Consider the following 17,017-nt stretch of genomic DNA (forward strand, 5'->3'; position numbering starts at 1 on the left):
TGAATTCTGTCCTAGGATGTCTTAATTAAAACACACATTAAAACATAGTCTTGATCTGCTATACAGAAACTTGAGAAATTAGGAAACACCATCTGAGCAATACTTAGCTAATAAAATGCTATTAATTGGACATATAGTCTTAAATGAGCAGAATTTTCCTGAAATGAGGGGGAAAAAAGGGAAATAATACAAGAGGTGTTTTTGAGAAAGCTGAATATTCTTCAATATAGCCACTTTCAAATAATCAGTCTTACTGATTTGCTCCTCATCTTGGTTGCTTGATTTCCCACACTGCAAATACATGAGTTTATTCCTGGTCTCCTTTGGAGCAAGCAACTAATTTGATTTGAAGTGTAGGTTGGGTATAGTTCTGTGGATAGCTTACTCCAGAAATATTTTCCCTTAGGCAGTGCGCTTGCATTGCACTGTGCAGTCCTCCAGTGCCCAGTGAACAAGCTTCATGTTGTAATACCCTGCTGTTGACTGCTTTTACTTCCAATGTTTCACAGTGCTGACATTGATTTTACAATACCCTACTCCACTGACTATTGCCATTACCCTGTTTTTCCATCCTTTGCTCTTGACTGTCTTGAATGACTATGATAAGCAGCAGGCATCTGAGGAAGATGATGACAACCATTAAAACACATTTTTTTAGAAGGGTGGCAGCAAGAGTACTCACAGTAGCAATTGTGTGCCCAGTCCCACAGATTAAGAGGCTGAAAATCCTTGCATTGGGTGTAAGAACCCATATTGGAGTAGTTCATGAAGGACTGCAGCCTGTGGGGAAGGACTCAAGTTGGCACAGGGGAGAAGTTTGAGGAGGAAGGAGCAGCAGAGAGGAACAGCTCTGGACTGACCAAACTGTTATGAACTGACCACAGTCCCCCATTCCCCATGCTCCTGCGCCCCTTGGGGTGGTGGAGGGAGGAGGTGGAAGAGTTGGGAAAGAAGGAGTGAAGCTAAGGCTAGGAAAATGGAGTAGGGTGAGGGGAAGTTGTGGGTGTTTTTTTTTCCTTGTTTCTCACCATCCAACTCTATTTTAATCCAAAAAAATTATATTGCTACCTGCTGAATCCTGAAGTGCTGGAGTTTTCAGGAATACATCCTCAGCAGATAGAATGGTACGGCTGTATGTTAAATACTGCCATATATTCTCATGTCGAGGCCAAGGGATACAAACTAATGCCTGATGTGATACAATAAAAACATCACCTTTCCAGGGTATGATGTAAGTCTGACATGATTTTAAGGACTTTGCTATGAAAAATTATAAGAAATAACAATGCTGTCTTTGACTCATCATGTGGGGACTCCAAGGACACAAAGTGCCATGAAGTGCAGCATCTGCTTTAGATGCTGCTGGCCCTGAGCACTGTGGATGAGAACCATTGCTGCATGCTTTTGCTTGGGAGAGAGCGACTGCTTTCTCTGGCAGGTGCCTTTGTTTATAGAGGCATAGCCTGCCTCCCTGGCGATCATTAAAGTTTTCTCCCTGTAGCTGTGTGTGCTTGTTGAGGCAGCTGGTTACTTTTCATCTGTAGGAATCCAAGCAATGCCCAGATTGAGCCGTTACCCCAGAGGGGCTGTTGAGTTTCCCCAGCTTCATCCCAGCTCATAGGGTCACAGCTCTGCTGCCAGTTAAGTGGGACTTGCCTGATGTTCCAGGTTACCTACCCCATGTTCAAGGCTGCTGGCTGGGAGGCTGTGCAGATGATATATCCCCATATTAACCAAATTATTGTTGACACATCTGGCTAGCTGTGTTTTCTCATCTATATTTACCACTAGGCAGGTCGGCATACATCATTTCTGTGTAGTTCTTGTTTTATCAGCCAGCAGAACTGACATTCAGATGGGGACTCACACCAGCCTTGCTTGGTGGTGCACTCTGACAAGCTCACAGCCTGAGGGAATCTCCCAAGGCATAAACCTGTATCTATATAACCTTAGTGCTCATGTAAAGAGCAACTGTGCTCCTTTGCTTATTGCAAGCCGGTTACCTGTTGAGCCACTCTGTGGGTGGTAGTTTCGTTTTCTTAAATTGCTGGCTGTTCCCTGATTGTATGTCGTGGCACCATGATTCCCTGAGCTGTGTTCTATGGGCTGCTGTGACAACCATTCCTTCGCTGCACTGATGTTGAACAGTCTTAACCTGACACTCCCCAGCAGCCTGTGATCTCCCTGGGGTTTGAAGCTGTATCATCCTTCCCCCCATTCTAGCCAGGCTCTTCTCTTGCACTGTATGTTTGTGTGGTGAGCTGGTCCAAGGAACTGAGGCACTCTGTCATATGTCAGCTTAGTCTATGGATAGATCAGATCTGGTCAGCTTTCCGTGAAGTTGCTTGAGCTCCTTACTAGCACAGGCCAGACCACAGCACTGGAAGGAGTGGAAGGTGCTGTACAACCACATACTTGTGTGGAAATGTGCATTTGCAGGCTGCCAAAGTCTCCACAAAAAACAGCTGAAATTGTTATGCATAGTCTTTTGTGGTTTTCAATGTTAGTCAAAGTATGTGAAGGCTCTAACAGGAAATTGTGAAATGGCTCTGATTGCTCTAACTTGCCTTGTTTTTGCTGTTATCTTTCGTAAGGCAGCTGCTTGCTTAAAAGGGTTGGGTGTTGTGATCTGAAACACTGCTGTTACCTGGTTAGCTGCCTCTCTAGGAAATACACAGCTCCTTTCCCACCCTCACAATAACGCTCTTTGTTTATGCCTTTTGTTATAAAATTATATGTCACAGTCCTTATTCATGTTCCTTGTGGTGGAACTCCTAAGCAGATGATACCCTTGATTGGTGAAGCTAAAGCAAAGACATTTCTTGACTACTCCTTTTTTTCTGGTTTCCTAAATAGGCATGGTTGGCAACCGGCCCTCTGTGTGTCCTTCCTATTCTGGGAGGCAGGTGGATTTGGGTGCTCAAGCTCAGTGGTATCTTTGTGAAGACACACGCTGCTGTAACTGCAGTTGTGCAAACCTAGCTGAATTAGCTAGCTTGAGTGCTGGCAGCGGTGTGGACAGGCAGCGAGGACCCCTGAGGGGCTGGATCTCAATGTATGTTACTCAGGGTACCCCTGAGCTGTGTGGCCAGCACTGAACACTTTTGTCCAAGGCACCTGGGGATGCAGAGAATTGGAGGAAGCCAAGCTACCAGGTGTCCTGTGGGAACACACTTGCAGACCTCTCAGATGACCCAAATTATTTGATAAATTAGAATAGAATAGAATAGAATAGAATAGAATAGAATAGAATAGAACAGAACAGAATAGACTATTTCAGTTGGAAGGGACTTACAATGATCATGCCTGACCAATTCAGGGCTGACCAAGCTAAAGCACATTATTAAGGGCATTGTCCAAATGCCTCAAACAGTGACAGGCTTGGGGCATCGACCACCTCTCTAGGAAGCCTGTTCCAGTGTTTGACCCCCCTCTCAGTAAAGAAATGCTTTCTTATATTCAGTCTAAACCTCCCCCTGGGACAGCTTTGAGCTATTCCCATGCATCCTATCACTAGATACCAGGAAGAGGGCACCTCCTTCTCTACTTCCCCACCTCAGGAAGCTGTAGAGAGCAACGAGGTCATCCCTCACCCTCCTTTTCTCCAAACTAGACAACCCCAAAGGCCTTAGCTGCTCCTCACAGGACATTCCTTCCAGCCCTTTCACCAGCTTTGTTGCCCTCCTATATGAATTAAATAGGTCTTTCATTTTCATTTTCTTATTAGAGATGGAGAAAAAGTCATCACAGCCCTTTTTTCTACATACTAGAATACTTATCATCTTTCTTGGTATTTTTTCCCACCAAGAGAAAACACTTATAAAGGCCTTTTTAAAACTTTTTTTTTTCTCATTTACCTTGCTTCTCAAAGGCTCTGCTCATTTGGCTGTATCTTTCAGACACACTTGAAAGGAATTTCAAATGGAATCCAGTTTTCTAACTGTCCTAGACTGCTGTTTAGGATAGTAACCTGGCATATTTGAATGTGATTGGAATATTCTGTACTTTTAGATACAACTTGTGTATAGGACTAAGTATAACAGGCTTAAAGGACTTGGTAAGTGCTTAAAAGTTAGGTTTTGAATGGAATACTATTCAATAAATATGAAAAATCAGTAAAGAGGAAAGTGTAGGTCTAAACAAAACACATGAATGACATCCATCCCAATTTTGGTTTTCTCCCAGGTAAGCTTTTGTTTTGACTTAGCAAAACAATCTTATTAATTTATTATTAAGATGAAAAAAAAGTTATATAGAAGCTACTCTTTAGAACTAGAGGAAATCAAGATGCACCTTGATGAATATCTCAGTGTTGACATTATACAGTATTTTTCTAAATAATAATATTGGTTCATTTTTGGTCAGGGTATGCAATTGTATAGATGTGCTTTAGTTCAGAAGCTCTGCCCTAATATTTCTACATTAAAATGTATTTGAGTTATGAGATCCACTGTGACCGGCAGCTTTGTACTTTGCCCTGGAACACAGCGCATAGCCTTAAGAGATACATACATATTATCTTTTTAGGTGGAGCAGGATTTCCAACACGCTGGTATTTGCATTGCATGTTTAACTGAAATGCGATGCAAATTTATACTTGAATGGACTCCTTAGATGTCTAATCTTTTATTTGTCTTCTACACTCCTTGTCTATGGTTTATTTACCACTGATTCTAATCAAGAAAAGATCCGTTGCTTTTTTCCTCATTATTTTAACGACACAGTACAACTGTCATCCCAAGGCTGCATCAATTTAATTGCTTACAATGTGATCCCTTTATATCTGTTCGTGAAGTGTTTGGAAGCTTTTGCTGCAGTTCTGTTGCTCACTAGAAAAGCCTTATGGCCTCCACAGAGAGACAGTGAGGGAGCAGAGCTTCTACCCTGTAGGAGCTGGGCTCATTTCATACATTGAGGACTCTTTAAGAACTACTTGTTGAGCAAACGTTTCTGTACAGACTGACATGGACTGATAAAATGTCAGCCAGGGACAAAGATTGGATCCTACACTTTGATGTTTTTAGAGATGCTTATGAACAGCATTCTGCAGTTTTTAATGTGTGAGTATAGAATATACTAAAAAATACAGCATGACTTACTGTTCAAGGGTATTCTAATACAGTGGCACTAAAAAAAAATCTTTGGTTAGCTATAAAAATACTCTCAACATAGCCAATTAGCTACCTAGAAAGTAGCTGTTGTAAATCAGGAAGCCTCTTATAGGAGGCAGGTTTGAGGAACCAGTCCCCCTTCAAATGTACAAGTCATCTGGGGCATGCTCAATTCACCTATCTGTCAGAAAAAGTCAGTGTTTGCTAGTATTACCTCCTTTCCCTTTCTCTTTTTCCCTGTCCCAAGCATAGTTACCCAGAACCTCCTGCCATCACCTGCGGGAAGCCATTGCCCTCTAGCTCCCAGAAAGATGCATGATACAGATGCATTGATAGCAGTGTGGTGACAGATTTCCAAAGAAATTATGTAAACACTGAAGGAAGTCCATAGAAAATATGTGATTGTATTTTATCTGACTAAGGCAAAAAGAAATAAAAAAGAATTAAGCTACTTAAAACAAAAAGTTTTTTTAAGCTGAGGTTATAAAACAATGAGCCTTTTCCTTTTCAAGGTTCACTTTCTAAAGGTAAAGCATGGATGCACATGCGTAGTGCTGTGCTTGTTTTTTGCCTTCATACCTAGCTTAGCTGGCCGTACGTATTTCAAGGGGGTGGTTAATGGAAGCATACGTTCTTTCTACATTAACATGAACTGATGGTGTTGTAACTGCTAGTGTCATTTTTGCTGAGAGCTACCTGCCGGGGGTTGGGGGGGAAACCAAGCAGCCGCAGATGACCGCCTGCCACTGCATCCGCGCGCCGGCCCCCTGGTTAAAGAGTTTGAGGGGCCCTGCTCCACAGCCTCTCTGGGCAGCCAGTTCCAGTGCGCAACCACCTTGGCAGTAAAAAAGATTTTTCTTATATTCATACATAACTTATTTTCTTTCAGTTTGTGCTCATTGCCTCTTGTCCTGTCACTGGGCACCACTGAAAAGAGCCTGCCTCTGTCTTCTGTGCACGCCCCTTTCGGGTATTTACACACACTGATGGGATCCCTGAGTCTTCTCTTCAGGCTGAACAGTCCCAGTTCTCTCAACTCACCATTGTATGCCAGATGATCCTTCATCATCGTTGTGGGACATTGCTGGATGCACTCCAGTGTGTCCATGTTTTCTACTGGGAAGCCCAGCACTGAACCTAGCACTCCAGATGTGCCTCACCATTGCTGACTAGAGGGGAAGGGTCACACACCTCCTTTGATCTGCTGGCAGCGCTTCTCCTAATGCCACCCAGGATACTTGTTGGCCTTCTTGATCTTGCTGTAGTTTTAATAGGATTGTGGAATAAGAGTCTGTTGCCCTGTAAGAAGGGGTTAATGTTGCAAAGCCATATCGAAATGTAAGATGGAGCATTCTCATATAAGAAGTGGTGAAAGCCTAAAGTGACATTCTCCGGTATCCTTATGAATTGCCTCTAAGCTGTGTAGTAAGAAAAGACCAAGTACTACACACCACCTTGTGGTTTGGTACAAGTGCCTGGAGTTGCTCTGACTGCTGTAGCTGTTCATACACTGCTTCCAGTTATGGCCCGTCTTCCCTACCTTTGATCTCAAGTTGATAGCCGCACTTCATCAAGGAAAGACATTCTTCACCCTCATCAGTGGACAAATGAAATGGCAAAAGCCTCCACCAAAGGGAATGAGAAGAAAATGTGACAGGGCTTTTTCTACTTTTTCTCCCCATGTTTCATTTTGGACATACTATATCCTCATTATCCCCATCTCACATTTGAACAGCCCGACATGTACATCATCTAGTTTAATGGACGAACTCTCCATTGGTTTTTGTAAGATTTGAACAGATCTTACATCAATAAATGAAAGCTTATCCATCTCTTTTGAACGTGGTAGTACCAGTGAGAAAAGGACAAGAATCTAATATGAAAAAGTTTTCTTTTTCATTCATTAAAATTCTGTGACATTTCAGAGCTGCTTTCCCCATAGCTGCTTGTTTTCATACCTCCACCAAAAGCACCAAAAGCACTGTGCAATTTTTTGAAGAATAATAAAGAATAAGCACAGTTTGAATAAGAATTCAAACCACTAGTATGTTTTTGTTTAACAGCCAGTAACACATAAGATGCAGTAAAACAAAAATAGATTAGAACAATATGATATAAGCAGAGGCAACTTGCCTGCCTTTGCTCTCTGTCCCTTGCAATAACATATTTCTATTTGCAGAGCTGGTTCTACTGCCATAGCTAGAATTAAGCCAGACAATATTCTTTCTATAGCAAAATGTTTTCCCACCAGTTGAGTTTTTGGTTCTAAGTCAGGAGTAGGAGCGTGGCTGCCGTGACCTGCATGTACATTTACAATTTTACAGAGAGGTTGTAGCTAGATGCAGAGAGGGAGCCCCAGGGTGGCAGCGGGGCTGGGCGTACGTTAGGGGGGGTGTGATCTTGCTGTACCACTGTGTGATGAGGGAAGGGCAAGGGCCTCCAAGGGACATTTTACTTGACCCTCCCCAGAGCAACAGGCAGATTTTTGTCCTTTATTTATAAATATAATGATATATGTCCTTTGCAGTGAAAAATGCATAGCCATACATGGATCCACAGAACTATGAGACACTGTGTGCTGCATAAACCAAATTATCATATTAAAATATTGTACAGGTATTTTGCAGATGTTTAAAAGACTGTTAGGGTGGACTTTTGTCTTAGATTGCCGAAGTCTTCTCACATTGTTGACAGATGGCTTAGTTTGAAATGGCTTGATGATCTCTTATCAAGACATGAGCACAGATTCTGAAATAAAGTATTTCAGGAGCCTTATAATGCACTTTAACACAGGCCAAGTGTGTCTACAGTGAGCTTCAAAAAACAAAGAATGGAATTGATATTGAACTGATTTATTTTTGTTTGTCATGAAAATACTTAGGACAATGTATAGTACTGGCAGTTTTAAATACAGAGGCTCCAGAGGTGGAGAGACAGTTATTTCTGTAAATCCATCTGCATTTTTTGCCCTGTGGTCCTGCAGCGACATCAAATGTGGTAAGATGGAATGTTGTCAAGCACTTCAGAAATCTGTATGTTCATTTCAGAGCAATTAAAATACCGACTCCAGCAAGAAGAGGAGGAGAAAAGAAGGTGAAAATCAGACTTTGCACCCCGCAAAGGGCTGTCCCAATTTGAAACACACAAATGAAGTCAGCTTTAAATGAGCGATGGAGGAATTTGTGGGGATGGCCCCTGAGCTTCTTGATTCTTCAGGACAACTTCAGTACTTCAGAGTTCTGCCCAAATGTACCTACTTACAGCCTCTCTGCCATGAAGGAGACACCTTCATGTTAAAGCGTTATTTCTCAGGGAGCAAATCTGGTGACTATGTTGTCTTTGAGATCACCTTAGAACTTCCTTCAAGTCTGGGCAGCACCAGCTGCCTCTGTGAGGTGCCAAGTCCTCTTTTCCTCACACGCAACAGTGAAGTTGTCCTTTCCTCTTTTTTTTCAGCATTATAAGATCAGAATATTCATTGACAACAGTGTTATTTTTCCTTATCTTTGAAAGAAGGAGGTGGGAAGTACATTTAGTAAACACCAATTAGGGAGGTATTTTAAATAAGTACAAATGGTTTTTCATAAAACAGAGTGCTTTAAATAATCCCATACAGCCTGTTTTAAAGGGTGGACACACTCTATGCTTTCTCATTACTCAACCTAATGATTCTCCACACAATTAGCTCTTACTGAAGTATCCTGTTTTTTCTGTAAATTATTCTAATTCAATTCATAATTCTCTTTTTTCCCTGGCTGCAGCTAACTGACACCATCTAATAGCCTACCCTGTGGAAATAATAGTGGATTTTCCTGCAGGATTCAGACATCTGCTAACAGAGGCTTCTGGAAGAGGATTCCTCTGTTTGTGAAGGAACTTGTAGCACACTGTGTGAACAGGATAAGATTGGTTTCATTTGCACTGGAAAATTAGAATTGTAATGTATAAATAGCCTGAACATTCTGCAGCTTGCAGAAATTACTTGAATATTACTTGCTTTTCTAGTCAATGAGAAACAGGCTCTTCTGCAGCAAATAGAAAACCAGTTCAAATGCAAAGGAAACAGAATTTAATGAAAACACATTATTTTGAACAATATACATATGTACAGTCTTTAACTGCCTGACAGATCAGTTTCTATGTTTGTAAATTAAAAGATAATGTTACATTAAATGTATTAAAATAATGACTTTATTTTAAACCCCAAATGTATTTTGCAGTGTGACATATTGCATTTACTGCTTTTCATGTCAATATGGAGACCCTCTCATGTAATAGTCAATCCCAATGAAAAACTCCCATACATTTTTTTGCCTTTTTTTTTAATAAAACAAGCATGGGAGGCATCCTGGGATTGATTCCTCCCTGTGCCTCCCACCCATTATTGTAATAAAACATACAGATTTTATGCTGCAATTTTTAGGCTGTCCCTTTGTCTTTTGTATTTACAAATAAGGAAAAAATGTATAGAATAGAAAAAATACATTTCCCAAGAAATTATTAATTAAAAAGAAGAAAAAAAAAGTTTTAAAATGGGCAATTTGGAGCACCCGAAGGAAAGGGATTGTTAGTCTGAAGAGAAATTGCTATTTCAAGAAAAGCTGGCATAAGCCTTTGCCATTCTTGGAGTTGCTGGCATTTCCTTTCAATACGTAATAAAGGAAAAGAATACACTTTTGTATTTTCAGATGGTTTGATTTCCTGTTCCTGTGTCTTCATATACATCTAGGAAAGAACATATATATATATATATATATGTATATACACACACACACACACACACGTACATATATATAACAGTTGTCCACAATGCTGCATTTCTTTTCTTTAAAAAAACACTGTTGCAAACATATAAACAAACCAGCAGTTCTAAACACAAAAGTAAAATAGTTCTTCAGCCTGAATGACAGCTCTGGGGGCATTTTTGCAACACACTGAAATTTGACTGAAGTTTTAGTATGTGTAAGATCTCTAGTTTTGAAAAGATAAGACAAGTCTGAGCCATAAATAAAGTAATGGCTAATATAGCACCGTGCACTGCTGCTTTTTCAGTACAGATATTTCAAGTTGCTCATACATTACCAACAACAATGTACCAGGGCACCTGCTATAGGGTGGCAGTAATGGCAGGCTGAGTCAGTGTAGTCCCCCGTACAAGTCCCATGCTGAAATGCCTGGCAAGAGTTTGCATCCACATTGCTCTTCAGCAGTTGGCAGAGCAGAAATTTGTGAAATGGTAAATGCTTGATCTGAGAGAAACAGTGTGTAGGAGAGGAGAGGGAGATGATGTACATTTATCTTCATTTGAAGTGAAAATGAGACCTAAGTTACAAACAGTTTCTGCTCACAGAAGAGTTGTGAGCTGTCAGTGCTTATGTATAAATGCTGGCTAAACTTGCGCATTAGCTTTTGCAGCCATTTTCAGATTTCTTTCACATGTGGAAGACTGTGTCATCCAGTTTGTCACAGGATTTATATTTAATTTAAAAAATATGCAAGGGTCATTAAAAAAACCTCAAAAGTGGCTTAAAAGAGTGTGTTTAATGAAATGGTTGAGTATGTGACAGTCATGTTACACCCTGTGACTGTGGAGCCCAGAGATGGAGTAGAACAGTCTCTTCAAAAACTGATTTCATCTTTTCCCTTTGATTCTTTGGAGGAGCAGGGAAGGCAAATCTGCAGAAGATTGTTGTGAGCAGTAACTAATAACATCACATGAATGTAAAAGTGCAAAGTCAGCTATCATCTGAGCTGATTTTTTGACTGCAATTAGGTTATGAGTCCATCAGTCCAAGCCCAAGAGAGTTTAAGAGTTTAGTTTCCAGTGGTATTCTTACTTTTTAAAAGCCAGGGCACATTTAACATTTTGTAATTATTTAGAATGTCAGAGGCATAAAAAGGCTAATAAAAGCATAAGGAAAAGTGGAAGGAAAAAGCTATTCCCGGCGTGTCAGGCACTGGCTAGTCTGTGAATATGCTGGTCCTGTCACTGGGATTTCTAATAGCCAGAGGGAGAACATGAGCTAACACTGAGGAAGTTAGATGCAAGGAGAGGATTTGAAAAATTCTCAGACTGCAAATCTGAGAATGAAATGCTTTTCTTTGCACGTTAATTCTAATAGATTTATGAAATTACAGCATTTCCATTCAGAACCACTGGGAATAACAGTAAAATGATCACTTTACCAACAAACCTGTTTGGCTCCCATAATATTCAATCTTTTGTTCTGTACAAAGAGAAGTTCCTATTGTAAGCAGAGTGTAGGCAAGTTTTGTACAAGTGTTCCCATGAACGTTCCTGATTACCATACAGACGGCTGCATACCGAGTCCGTGGGATCCATCCACAGGCAATCATTACTTTGCACTACAGGAGTTTGGAATTACTTTCCCAGCTCCATTCCCTGTTCTGCGGTGCTTCCTTTTTTCCTTACACTGAAGGCTGAAGCATCTTGCTGCAAACACCAGTATTGACTTATTTGTCCTTATTTATTTAGCACTCAAGAGTGCTCCTTTGTGGCATGTCAGGAATTGGAAAATTCATGAAAGTGGTCTTTCTAGTCTGACTGGTTTACCCATTATCACGTTTAGCATATTTTATTAGTGAAAATGTTGTTCCATTTTCTTTTTAAAAATCTTGATACATGAAAAAAGCAGCAAAATGGTTTTATGCAAATGAGTCCTTTACAAATACAGAACATGTTTTGTGACGTTTGAGTTGAAATCTGAACTGTCACAAAGTTCAAGTTACCTTTATTTTGAATTTATTCCTTTTCAAGAGGGGTCATGTATCAGTGGGAAAGTTGAGAAGGAAGACATGTAGGAGAAAGAATAAGAAAAGAGACACCTTATGAATGCTGTTTTTTACATATGGTTTAAAAAAAACTCTTAATGTTCAAAGTGAGTAACTCCAAGCAGAACACAAACGTCATTAGTAATTCATTACTGCTTTCTCACTGATCAGCTTGCTTTTACAGGCATGGCTGCATGTTTGCGTATGTATTTTGGACACAAAGCCGAAGATGTCACCTGCACAAAAATTTTAGTAGTACAAGTGCTGAATGCTAATGAAGTTACCTAAACACTGTGATTACCAAGACAACTGATTAGTATATTGGTAAGAGTGCATATTTTCCTTTTCAACCATAGAAGAAACAGAACACATCATAAACACATGGAAAATGTGATATCATAGGCTTGTTACCAAATAAAGTCTTGTGTACCAGTTCTTAACTGGTAAGAAAGGCTGTCGATATTCACAACTGATTTATGGCAGCTATACCACAATTGGAGAAACTTTACAGTGTATTCACTCTTATGCCAAGAGGTGCTGCGAAGCAGGTGATTTGAACAAAACCAGGACTACCAGACACTGACTGCATTAAGCACAATATGCTGTGCTCTCTCTGGTATTTAACTCAGCAAAAGTGTTTCTGTGGAATCCTCAGCTAGCGTACTGCAGAACAAGAATTCTTTTGATCTAAACCATTAAGATACAAATGAAAGCATTGTTTGGGTAACTAATCATTGTCCATTAATATTTCAATGACTATTTTAACAACCACTGGTTATTGGTCAGCTGACCAGATTCAACATTGCAAATAACACGCCCCCCCCCCCCCCCCCAACTCTACCTGGCATATGGCTGTCAGGTCTGGAAGCCGTGCTGCCAACTGAAGATGTAACCTGCTCGGTAGGAAGTGCTGATGTCTCAGTGCTGTGAAACTATAGCCACCCTCTTAAAACATTTGGGAATTTTCATTTGAAATTGTGTTGGAAGATCTTAGCCTTTGTTTTTCACACTTAGATAGGACTGTCATGATGAAAAAAGAGACCGGAGTCTTGAGGAAAAGTGAGCGATTGGATAGGAAACGGTGGAGAAACTGAGGTAGCCTTATATCTGTTTTCTTTCCTTACCCCTATTGCTGGAATCAGACACCAACTACCAAAATGCAGGGTGTTCTGGCTGCAAAAGTATTTGTCTTTGAGCTACCATATGACTGCACACAGCCTTTAACTTACTGTTGATGGTCTTCTTGCAGCTGTTCAGGAATATGCTGAATAACTTCATAAATCGTACTAAGCATATCCTGGCCTGGGACAAAGTCAGAGCCAGGAACAGATTGACTGGAAACCTAAAAGTAGCAAAGAGTATTCCCACTGTAAGTACAAATAGGAAAAGATTCAATAGAGATTAAACTGATAAGGTAACTTGTCATTTTTTAAACTTTTTCTTACCAATGACTTGTGTGTGGATTTAACAGTTCATCTCTATTAATTTGCATTTCATTTTTACATCACAGTTACAGTAAGGCAAGCAAAAGTTTTAAATTCAATTAGGATCTTAGGAAATTTAGGATGTAGCTCTTGCATTTAGTATGCAAGCATTTTATAATTAATGTACCACAAGTCAAGGAAGGAATATTTAACAAAGAGAGAAGCAGGAGACTAGATAGTAAAAAAGGAGAGAATATTCAGGGAAAGGGCACTGGCATGTCAAAGAGACGAAACTGCAAGGAATTTCCATAAATGAAGTAATATTGACATTATTCAGTATACGAATCTCCTCTTATGTCAACACAACACCTAGACTCCCCATCCCTAAGCAATTCTCAGTCTTTTTGCCTATACTCAACCTCCAGTTCTTCATTATCTCCACTTTCTTATTTTTCCCTTTTTCTGCTAACTAACAGATGAATCCGTGGATCAAATGCTGACTTCATCTGCAATACCATAAATCTGAGTAACAGAACATAAACCAGTGGAGTTTCTCCTGTTTCTTGAAATTTTACTGGAAATTAGAATAGGTTTCATTGCTTGTACGTTCATTCTGTTGTCGTTGTCACCTCTCTCTCCCTCCTGACCTACTAAGGCCCCAATTCTGCAAGAAGGTGACTTTGAGATATGATCAGCCTAAGGGATATCACGGTCTGCTTAAGGCTGTGATGATTTAGGGCCTGATCTCTGTACTTAATAAGCCTCCTACAGTCACAAACTTTCATAGACACAGTTTGGCTCCTCTATTCTCTAAATCTCTGCTGATGTAGAATTCCGTCCTCTCCACTAACCTTTACAACAGAGCTCTAGCCCCAGAGATGTCTGTTTCAACCATCTAACCCCAGCAGAGAAAAGCATGTATTAATCTATGACTGGGTTTTGCTGATACATCATGTATTAGGAGAACTAATCATAATAACAAAATAGGTGTCACTGTTGATGTGACCCTGTGTGATCACGTTTTAAAAGCTTTCCCTTACCTGACCATGCTGATGCTCGCCAAAGGTACAAGATTGTATTGCCAGAAATTTTCCCTAGCAAAGGGAAAGTGCTTCTTCTGCTTCCTCCCAGTTTCAGTCTCTTGTCCCTAAATTTTGTGGCTCTATTTCTCATTTTTTTCCTTTTACATCACATCAGAATGATATCCAACTGCTATACAATAATGTCAGCAAAGCCACAATGGAGACAAGTAGCATATGTAGTAGAATTTTTCCTGCTAGCAAGATTCCTGTGCTTAGGTCCTCCCCTGCAATACATGAACCTAAGAAAATAATTCTTGTGAAATACAGCTGAGATTTAGTTTACTTATTTTTACAATAAAAACCTCAAATACCCGCCTGAGGGTTTTCTACACTGCCAGACTTGTATGTTGCATGAGCAGCAATATTAGGGCCAAGGAAGAAAACAGCATCACATTAGTTAACTGGCTTGTGTAACACAAGCGGTTCAGTGCTACCCATCTACCCAACACTACTAATATTCTTTTAATATAGGGTAGCTGAACCGAGATTGTTGTCTTTAGAGCTTGGCTAGTTCCTTACTGTCCCATGTTGATACAAGTACTGAACTAGTAACACGGTGAAGAAAGAGTAAGTACTGGGTAAAAAAAGCCATGAATATGGTGTCATATAATCTGTAAAAAGCAACAGAAGCAGACTGACAGAAGGTTTCTAGTACAGATACTTAGTACACCTTAAGAAATGGAAAAGAAACCATCAGTTTATGATGTAAAATCACATACCCTAGAACCACTGGCAAGATCAGGAATAGCGACAAATTCATATATCCCAAAATCATCCAAAGCACTTTCATGTCCTAACGTTAAAACAAATATGAAAAAAAAGGTATTGAGATGTAATATGAACCTGGAAAATAATGACTGGCAAGACAATTTGACCTAATTTTTAAAACATCTGAATACTGGTTGTTTGATCTGCTTTAAAGCACTTCCCTGCCAAGTTCCTAAGCTGGTGTGGAGTGAGGCAGGGCAGCTGCACAGCCAGTGTGCACAGCACTTGAATATCTCCAACACCTCAGATCAAGTGAGGAGCCCTGGCTAACCTCAGTAACAGTTCTGGCTGAGCCATCGGGACTCTTTTTGCTGGCAGGCTAAACAGGTTTACTTTCATTTTCCATAGAAAAAAGGCCCAATCATAAGCTCAGCACATTTACACTGTAGTGAGGCAATACCACCTGAATCTTTCATAATGCTGAAAATAAAAACCAGGGAAGATGATACTAAGAGATGCTACATTATTAAACAAGTTGACAAATTGTATCTGGGACTTCAGACACAATTGTAGTTAGGGTGGGAGTCTCTCTCCCTACCCTCCCACAGTCTAGATCTCCTGGTTGTCTCTTGGGCATCACTCCACAGCAAATGCTGCAGCACTAAAGACAGCACTGAGATTCTCTCATCTGATACGTCTTGCTGGGGTGGAGGACCTGCTGTGCTCAAGTGAATTTCTTACCTTGCTAAGCTTTGTATACTTCTCTATCCTCTCGCATGTAGCAGTTTACGGCCTACTCTGATGCTTTGGTAGAAAGGGATGGGACTAAAAAGTGCTACCCTTCCAAAGGACAGCTGGTCTCCAGCCTCTCCTGCCTAGGACCGTGTGGGAAGGATTATGGAGAGAAAAGAGGCAGTGAAAAAACCCCACACTGGGTCCTTCTGACACAGAGAAAAGTAGTACAGAACATGGTAGAGGCTAACATATGTACACTGTAATGTCATATAATTATCTGATGATTTTAATATCAATTGGTGCCATGAACATTTAGAATTGTGATTCTCCCATGGTGTATCACCTCTCACTGCTATCCCATAATAACACGAATTTATTTCATATTGGTGGGGACAGCAGAATGCAGGTGATTCTAATCCCAGAATACCAGATGAACAGCTGAAATTCAAGCCAACAGGGTACATCCTGCTGTGAACTCCAGGTATGAGCTGCACCCATGCTGACCTGTTGGCATTTTGGTTTTGTCTTAAGCAAGCTAACAGAGAGGTGTGCAACCCAAGTTACAAATACACTTCCTTTCTCTTTTTCTTTTTGTATGCAGAGATGCTAATTTTTTGCAGGAATGGATTTTGACCTTATGCTCACATTTCTTTCACTAGCATTACCTGAAAATGTCTGTGCCTTTCTGTAATCAGCCTCTGGCCTAGAAAACATAAACATGCTTTTCAGTTTGATGTCATAAGCCAAGGCAAGAAAATTAATATGATAAAATGCAATTCTCTTCATGGAAAGGACTTCAAGACTTAAGAATGATTTATTTTTTTACCTGCTCTGCAGCTTCTGTTGTATCACTGAAAAGAAGAAAAAAAGAAAAATAATTCTTTTTGCTCTGACGGTCCAAAAGAAGAGCTGGAGCATGCTGAACTTTTACATACCTTTATGTGGCTGATATCTTTTCCATATGAATAAAAAGGCCATAGCCAGGATCAAAAATAATGAAATTCCCGTTATTACTGCAAGAGATGACAAAGATTTTCCTTTCTTGGCCAGCTTTTCCAGTCCTGTGACAAAGAAGATGAGTACTGGATTTAGTTTCCTGTTCTGTATGATGTGCTACAATGACACTGGAAAATGCATCTTTTGAAACTCATCTGAAGCTAGTAAA

The 17,017-nt window shown here is 40.2% G+C and overlaps 1 protein-coding gene across 1 annotated transcript in view; it reads right to left on the reverse strand.

Moving 5' to 3' along the window:
* Positions 1-5,850: 5,850 nt before the first annotated feature.
* HEPACAM2 (HEPACAM family member 2) overlaps positions 5,851-17,017 on the reverse strand; it is a 30,216-nt gene continuing 19,049 nt past the window's right edge. Inside the window, exons 5-9 of the mRNA XM_080383782.1 lie at positions 16,788-16,913; positions 16,679-16,703; positions 16,518-16,555; positions 15,129-15,202; positions 5,851-13,245 (exon numbers count right to left, since the gene is read on the reverse strand). Coding sequence (XP_080239908.1) covers positions 13,129-13,245; positions 15,129-15,202; positions 16,518-16,555; positions 16,679-16,703; positions 16,788-16,913 — 380 coding nt within the window. The 3' untranslated portion in view covers positions 5,851-13,128. The remainder of the gene's footprint in view (positions 13,246-15,128; positions 15,203-16,517; positions 16,556-16,678; positions 16,704-16,787; positions 16,914-17,017) is intronic.

This window comes from Falco punctatus (assembly GCF_963210335.1).
Source record: "Falco punctatus genome assembly, chromosome: 4".
Classification (NCBI taxonomy): Eukaryota; Metazoa; Chordata; class Aves; order Falconiformes; family Falconidae; genus Falco; species Falco punctatus.